Raw genomic sequence first — 8516 nt, 5'->3', positions numbered from 1 at the left:
GAGGTCGCGGGTTCCATTCGCGGCCGCGGCGGCCGCTTTTCTGATGGAGGCGAAAAGCAAAAATGCCCGTGTGTTCGAGATTTCGGCGCATGTTAAAGATCCCCAGGTGGTCAAAATTAATCCGGAGCCCTCCACTACGGCGCGCCTCATCGCCTGCGTTGCGTCGGCGCGTTATACCCTACAATCAATCAATTAATTCAATTATCCATATACGTTCTTCTCTCATCCTATCAAGCCATTTCACTAACTTTGATTTCTGCACATGCGCGCGACTGCAGACGCTCGCGTCCGCTACCTTCAGAAACTGAATTCCTGGAACGGCGACCACAAAGAAGACGCTTCTAAGGAACCAACAAAAGGTAAGCAACTGCAGGCTGTATAAATCTGGAAGTAATACAATTAAAGCCGTTCCAGTCAATGTGAAAGCTCTCACAAGTGCAGAGCAATGATTCGCCATAATGGGCTGCACCTCCGGTATCCGGTGACGGCTGCCACCCAATGCATTCTAAATTTACCGCCTTCGCAGAGCTCGCGCCACCCCCATCCGGCCTGAAACTGCGCCAGCGGCCGTTCTGTTATTATTGCGCTTGCATTAGTTTCGTGTTCTGTAGATGTTTTGCGTCATTTCGAACGGTAATTGTTTTTTCTTGCGGGCCTGGAGCCTTTCTGCGGCATTTTGAACGAGCATTTCTTTCTTTCGCGGTCGCTTTATTCGCTTACTATCGTAGAAACTAACCCAACGAGCGTTGTTAACTGAATGAACGCGGGGGCTGCCGGTTAGATACACAGATTTTGCCTGAAGTGTACCTGCAGTTTTCTTTGCGCTAAACAACGGGGAGATGTATGACAAGCGCCGGCGTTTTACGAGCTTTGAACGGTTGTGATTATTTAAATCACGTGATTTTCGAAGCCTCAGCGTAACCCCCCGACGACGGTACACCTTGCTCTACTTGCGTCTGTTTCCTCGCTGCGCCGCCTGATTCATGCACTCGCATCGACCGTTAGAGACCTGAGCCGACAATTCGAGTCCATAAAGTTCACTACACTTAAATCACCGAGCCTGCATGACCGGTAAAGATAAGCCACAATTAGACGGACGCATATTTACTCCCTAGCGTCACGCCCCAGTGCTTCAGTGGCGCTGGCGTCACTTGCACACGACGTTACAGTAGCGCCAGCTTTGAAAGGGGCGGCTATCAAGCACCGCATTTTTTGTCGTTATCTTCTTCATTCTTTATATCATGCATTACGACTACACGCCAGAAAATATATCCGCAAATCTCCCCTTCAAAGCAACGCGCCCGAACGAAGGATGTATGCCCACAGGCGGCGTTATGTTCAAACTTGTGAGGGACATCAAAAACGAGCGACATAATTTCACTAAAAATAAGCGGTGCCGTTCCCCTCTGTGAAGAAGGATGACGAGCGAAGTTTGGAGCAGTACAGGGAGTGCGCGAAATGCGCCGCTTGCACAGCGAGGAGTGCAAGGAACAAAATCCATTTGTAATTTCCGATTGAGCATACTTCCTAGCTGAAGGAAGCTTGGGACGACTACAGTTTTACTCTAGGGTGTAAGCACGGGGAGGCCCGTTTCCTATCTTACAGTGTGCGTAACACATTTATCCCAAACAGGTTTGCCGTGGACGACGGCATTCGGGTCGTACTGGGCTGTAACAGAAATAGTAAGTGTTTTTTGGGGGGGGGGGGGGTGATAAGAACGGATACTGCCCTCATAAGGGCACAACTCCATTCAACTTATTTGGGGGGGGGGGGGGGGAAGCGGAGGGGTAAAGTAAAGGGTGCAGTGATTTTGAGAGAAAGGAAGGAAGGGCAGTTGAGACGCCCACGTTGAAATCCGATCCTCCTCCTCCACAACAGAACATGTGTGTCACGGGTTAGCCCGAGAAGACTGCCTGCGCGTACAGGCAGTCACATGTTCACCAACAATCTCAAGTAGCAAGCGCAGCATTATGCAGGTCTGACCTAGCTCTTCGGTCTCATTAGAGAATCTTTTTTCTGCCTCTCTCTCTGCGCGTGGATGCCCCCCCCCCTCTCCAAACAAATGCAAACATAAGAAGAACGGACTGAGATAGACGCCGTGCAGTGCGAGAAGTATACATGTGTCGTAAAAGAGGCGGCTGCGTTGGAGGAGTAACTGCCGCCGCCTCTTTCTCGAGTCGCCGCGGTGATTGAGCTGTAAAAAAGGTGCTGTAACCATACTCCCTCCGTAGGTGGCCCTGCCTTGATGCGCAGCTTACAATGAGGCAAAGACAGCTTACAAATATCAAACTTACACCGACCTTCTCAAAGGAGCCATGAAAGATAAAACAGAAGTTTGGTTCATTCAAAAGATTGCCTGGTTAGAATCATGCCGACACCACTTTTAACGTAAACTTCGCTCAAATAAGCTGTATAATTAGGCAAAAAGGGAACGGCCATGCGACCCACTAGCTCATCTCCCGCAACAGAACCTATGATGTCATACAACTAAGCTCTGCGATCGGCGGAGGCCGGCAAAAGAAAACACAGATTAGGCAGACCTTATAAGCTTGTCGAACCAGCCATTTGCGCTTACATTAGGGCACATTCTTTTTAAAGCCGTAAGAATGATGGGACAAACAGTGCAAGTTACGAAAGCACACGTAAACATAGAAGTACCGATGCGTACTGCTCTTGGTACTGCGCGCACTATGCTTGGTTTATCTGCACAGGACTGGGGGGCTTCGGAGTTGTCTCAGACAACACTGGCCGATTGACGCAAGCAACGGTGTCTTACGTGACCATATTTGTAGAGCGAGCACTATGTTTTACGAAACGATTATTTTCTCCCTGAACAAAAACAAGCCAGGTTTAAATACGGTCAAAAATCAAACCGAAGGCGGAAAGCGGCTTGCCATGGTACGGTGGCGCCATCTAGGTTCACTAACGTTAAACAAGCCTTCCAAATCGGCTGCAGAGCGGTCGGTTCCTGTGATGTTATTGCAGACCACTAAAAGGCACGATTTCGCGGGAAAATCAAAATTTTAACCTACAATAAATTATTTCTCAGTGAATAAAGCATCGTTTGCTTTGGGGCAAACGCTGGGGGCACTAAAAAACCCAAAATCTTTCGAATAACACAAACTTGTATTTTGTCTTCATGGCTCCTTTACAGTCAGCTCGACGTTTAAACACACATGCATCGCTGGGAAGGCATTTTTAAGGGACAATATAAAACATGAAAATTTGGAGGCTCCTGGACGCGCGTTTTATTTTTCATCAATTTTTCCATTTCTGAACCGAGTTTTGGTTTCACACGGGCGAGGCATCCGGAGGTAGTAGACATATAAAGCTTCGTTGCAAAAACAGGCGAATTGGTCGCAGAGGTGGAGTCGACGTAACGCGAAGTGTCAATGGCATGCGGTTCGGAATTCTTCCTCCAGAAACCGCCTTTGAAAGTATTTCTCTGCGCCGACAAGCGAGACCCGCGGCTCTCGCAAGGCCACGAGATGTTGTCGCTTGTGGCAGTAGCGCTCACCACGCTGCTCGTCTCCCCTGGCGCCGCATACGTGGCTAACCCACCGTTTACCCGCCAGCTCCGAGCATTTCCTTCGATTTTGCATGAACCGGTGACCAAAGCGTGGTAGGTGGTGCTTCCGTGGGCGCCCCTTAATTGGTTCGGCCGGCGGCCACGCCGTTTGCTTGACCTTTGCTTAGCTTGAAGGTCATATAGACGCTACCAGACGTTTCCCATTCATCACCAATTGAATATTGTTGAAAAATAGAAAATTCAAGGAGATTGACTGTTGGGTTTAACGCGTCGTAGGTGGACCTGGAAAACGAGGCGCGCTGTAGTGGAGGGCTGCGGATTAATTTTGACCACCTGGCGATCTTTCACAAAATGCGCGGAAACATCGCCGCACGGGCATTTTCTCTTTTCTCCGACATTTGAAAAGCAGGCACCGCGTGCGGGATCAAACCCAAGTCCTTGGGCTCATCAGCAAAACGTCTTAGACACTGAGCCACCGCGGCGGGCAGAAAATTCAAAGCAAAGGCCTGCATTAAACATAACCCCCAGAAAATCGAATACCGGGTTGGTTTACTGCGAGGGTTCCCACAGCGGTGCGAAGGCCTATTTATAAGCACCTTTTTGCATGACACAGCCTTGAGGACGACGCGCTACAAAAAGGAGCCCTTAAAGGGGGAAAAATGCTAAGGCAGGGCAGAGAACTGATCCCTGTACACAGTACGCGGTTTGCTACCAGCGCCAATGCACGTCATCAGGGTGTGAGAAACTGGCGCAGCAGACGCCGTATAGTAACCGCCTTTCCCATTGCTGTAACTATACCCATCTATTCGCCATTACTGTATAGCAATCAATGCGGAGCACTATATCTTAGTGATGTTCAAAGCCTGGCACCATGGCGTGATGAGCCACTTAGCTTAGAAAAAGTCCGGTTTATCGCAGTCTGGTGAGCAGGCAAACAGAAGCTGTCCTTATTCCATTTCACCCTTAGTGGGACCACTATTTTATGTTATTTACGCTCTGGATGCATGTTAGAAAAAATGCCAAGTATTCCGCGCCATACGGGACTGACTGCTTAGTACCAATGTCAATGTTATTTGCCTTTTACCCAATCGGGATCGACCATTCTTGATAACATCCGATTTCCGAGAACTCAAAGAAGTTTCCCTATCTTTGTGTACGTCTGCAAAGTTACTCATGCTGGGCGGCGCAGAATTAAAAAACGCGGGCCGAAGGGAGGAACTACACGACCGCTGCTTTACTGCAGCTTATCATTAGTTCGGCGGGCTCGTTTAAATGCGCAGCACGCGCGTCGTCCCCCCTCTTCCTGTTCGTGGTTTTTGCATGGGCTGAATGTCATCAGTATCTTCTAACTAGCCAAATTTGCTGCCCTTATTCGGGGTAAATTCCGCAGGTTTCCCGGAGGTATTTTCGGGCTGTTGCTGAGCATGCCTGAATTTGGTATGTCGCGTAATGCTGACCACGGCTCTCAAAATGTTTCAATTTGCAGAAGACCGGGGTCCTTACCCGATGCGCGCCAACCCGATGCTGCTGGGAGTTTCGTCCACCACCACGTCGACAGGTGGCGTCAGGACCAGCAGGCGGCGTTCGCCGAGCCTCATGCCACGATTGCAGCCGGAGGAACCCAAACCACGCCCGGCCAAGGGCGGAAGTGGGGACGCCATGTCGGGCCTACACGCCATGCAGTGCGCGGACGAATCCTGCGAGAGCGAATGTGAGGGCGAGAAATGTGTCAAAGGAGGAAAGCACGCCTCTCGTTACAAGGCTTAGGCTGGGATGGGTGTCGCGGAAAAATCCGGATAAATCCGGAAAGTTCCGGGCTTTCCTCGATTAAAGAGCGGTCATGATGTCACTCGCCCATAGTTTGACTGCCACGGCACAAAAACATTTTTAACTTACATTTGCCATGTTTGAATCTCGCAAAACCTTCATATCGTTTCGCGTAGTGAGTAACGATGAATCTGCAGCTCAATATTGCCAACTGCAGGGATTTTCCTCTTTTTTTAAGTATAAAACGATGTGTGAAAATATGAAATACAAGGTATGGCATATAAAGCTTTTTATATGCCGCTCGCGCGTTTTCATGACCGCACGGCTACAAGTAAGGCTTGAACATGAACACTGTATAGCGTTCCGGTTTTTACTTACTCCTGTGCCGGTTGAAAAAAGTGGTCGACTAAAGAAAAAAGGCAACACCTCGGCTTACGACTTCTCACATCTGACTGACTAAAACCGAGCGCGAGAGAAAATGTCTTTAATCTCGGAATTTCCAAAAATTGCCTAACCTCTGCATTGCCTGCATTTTTTCGCTGGTTGCAGTAGCTGTTCTACGAAAGCCACAATCCACGCGGTATGCCCTGGGAACTCCTTTGGGAGTACAATAGGATTTCACGCTGTTAACTGCAGCTATCAACTTGTCCGTTTTTGTCTCACGCATTTCCAAGGCCATTGGGAAACGGTGAAATGTGGCGTGCGTTTCACTAAGCCTAGACGGTATCTTGAGCTTTGCCTGGCTGAGGCTGCATAACCTCTGGTGCTTATTCTTGTCTGCCCACGCAGCCTCCTACCTGAAGCACCTGTTCAGCTCTGGCCGGGACCCGTGCGTAGACTTCTACGACTTTGTGTGCAGTAGCTGGAAGACCCAGAACTCCCTGCCTCCCAGCCGGCGTCGCTGGTCCGTCCAGGACATGCTCGTACAGAAGATCGAGGGCGCCGTCTACTGGTTCCTCGAAGGTACTACTACTAAACGCCTCGCTAAGCACACAAGCTGTATAACGCTGCGTGAAATACGTCCAAGTCTGGGACATGGCTGAAGGAACAATTCTTTTCCGAGCATGCTTCTTAAACGCCCTAAAGTGCGGCCTTATTGCGCGGACGACGTTACTGCACTGACGCTCGCTTTGTAGGCGCTTCCGAGTGGCCGACATGGCTCCTCGGTGTTTCTTTTTCCCTCTCTGCAAGTTCTTCGAACCTGCTATTCATTAAGAGATATTGTGATTAAAGAGTCTCGCTTTACCGCACACCTCCGCTCCCACGTTTTCGGGCCTTATCGAGCCAGAGCCTTATCAGGATCAACTTTACAAAATTATCCGATTCTACGATTCCACGTTATGCACTCAATAACTGTCGCAAGATAATGCGCGTGAAATCATACTGGATTAGGCGGCTCTTTACAGCATCAAAAACGAAGCGAATGGACCGCTTTTACCACGCGTCTGAAGAAAGCACTCTTGGAGAAAAAAAATAAATTGGGGATTGTAACCGGAAAAAAAATGACAATATTCGCCGCACACCTTGACATCTCACATCCAATCCTTAATGAGAGATGTACGTTAAATGGTCGCACTCGATTTTGTGCACGTTTTAAGAGCTGCCGCAACGCGTGTGCCAGCAAACCCTGCGGTTTTGCACCACTTCCCATAAGGGCTGCGGCGTCCAAAACGAAGCTGTAGCCGCAGTACAAAACACGCGGAGTGGGGCCTTCACCCCACGTTTCCTTCCTCGCAGATTTTTCCCGCATCTACAAGGACCAGATGGCGAACAAAAGCCTGCCGACCACGAAGATGTTCGCGCTGCTGAAGGCGTGCGAAGACACGGGCACGTACCTTACTCTGTTGCTCTCAAATGCGTGGATGAAGCAAAGCCTCTTCGAGGAGACGCTATAGTGTACTGTGGCGCTACTCCGAAGCAGATCGATGGTCATGACGTTAGGCCCATTGAGCGAGAAAGCCAGCATCCCAGACACGCGGTACATAAGTTCTTATTGTCCCCTGCGCATTTTGTAGCGCTTTCCTCAGACGTTAAGCCCACGGACAGCAACACGCTGCTACGAAAACGCCCATTGTACAGTTTCCATGAAACACCGGAGATGGCTACGGTGGCGGCTATTCAGCTGCTCCCGCCTCCCTCCGGCCCCCTCTGCATCTCTCGCCCAAGGGCGCAGCAGTCACCACCGCGTGCTTTGTACGGAACAGAGCGCTATGCAGAGTTTCAACGAACACGAACGCTTTCGCATTCACAACACCCAAGAAGTGCTTGGTGTTCTTGGAGTTTTTGTCCTGGTTTTTGTAGCTGTAGCACCGACATAGATCTAAAAAAAACTCATCACCCCTTCTTAAAGGAAATTGGAAGGAGCACGACAGATAAAAGTTCGTCCAATTTTCACAGAAAAGCATCCAGTCAATGGTGAAAACTTCAAAGACGAAAATCGCAAACGAACAACGATCACATGCGACGCTTTTTCGTGCACTACGTCTCACGGGCGAACTCTCTAAACTCATACCGACACGTGGTTTATGAGACAAAGGTATACTATTCTACGTCTTTTTCATGATCGATGCGTGCATTGTCTCATCATAAAAACGTTCCTTTTCGCGAATTTCAAGTACCCATTTCGCAAAACAGAAGCCCGGTTTCATGCACGCTGCGCGTGGACAGAGTCTTTACCAGAGGTTTTCGATGGACCACCCAAAATGCATGAGTTTTTGACGGAACTTCATCAGTCCCACTAAGAAAACGCTCGCTTTAAAACCACAAGACCAGAAGACAAGCGATAAGTTAAGTAGTCGTGAATATAGCCGTGACATTTTTCAGAAGGCACGTGAGGCGTTCCGCGGGTACTATGGACGCTGGGAATTCAAATAACTCCACTATAAGCATGCGCCAAGCAGCCAACGCTGTTGAGTTGGGACTCGGGTATATTCAAACCGCACGTACAAATCGTCTCAGTAATGGATTAACCTATCGTTGCTTTGAAAGATCAACATAGAGAACACAGACGCCGATTCGTTGTTTCAGAGCGATGAAAAGGTAATAGGGGAGAAGAAGGTAATTAACGGGAAAAATACATCCAGCCACAAATACTTTTAATTCAACACCAAGCGTGACGAACAATCCTACGCGTGACTGCAGCCACACCAGCTGCAATAAGCCGCATGAGCAGACATCTCCTAGACATTTGAACTGCGTACATTGCAACGAGATCGAAAGT

The 8516-nt window shown here is 49.2% G+C and overlaps 1 protein-coding gene across 1 annotated transcript in view; it reads left to right on the top strand.

Annotated features, from left to right (window-relative positions):
• Positions 1 to 5036: 5036 nt before the first annotated feature.
• Positions 5037 to 8516, top strand: part of LOC144145257 (neprilysin-1-like) — a 52303-nt gene continuing 48823 nt past the window's right edge. Inside the window, exons 1-3 of the mRNA XM_077676801.1 lie at positions 5037 to 5240; positions 6086 to 6259; positions 7034 to 7123. Of these exons, the coding sequence (XP_077532927.1) occupies positions 5051 to 5240; positions 6086 to 6259; positions 7034 to 7123 (454 nt within the window). The 5' untranslated portion in view covers positions 5037 to 5050. The remainder of the gene's footprint in view (positions 5241 to 6085; positions 6260 to 7033; positions 7124 to 8516) is intronic.

The sequence above is a fragment of the Haemaphysalis longicornis genome, unplaced genomic scaffold (assembly GCF_048455015.1).
Source record: "Haemaphysalis longicornis isolate Haplotype H1 unplaced genomic scaffold, Haemaphysalis longicornis Haplotype H1 scaffold_7, whole genome shotgun sequence".
Lineage (NCBI taxonomy): Eukaryota > Metazoa > Arthropoda > Arachnida > Ixodida > Ixodidae > Haemaphysalis > Haemaphysalis longicornis.
The sequence above is the reverse complement of the archived record's forward strand: the minus strand, read 5'-3'. Positions and strand labels throughout refer to the sequence as shown.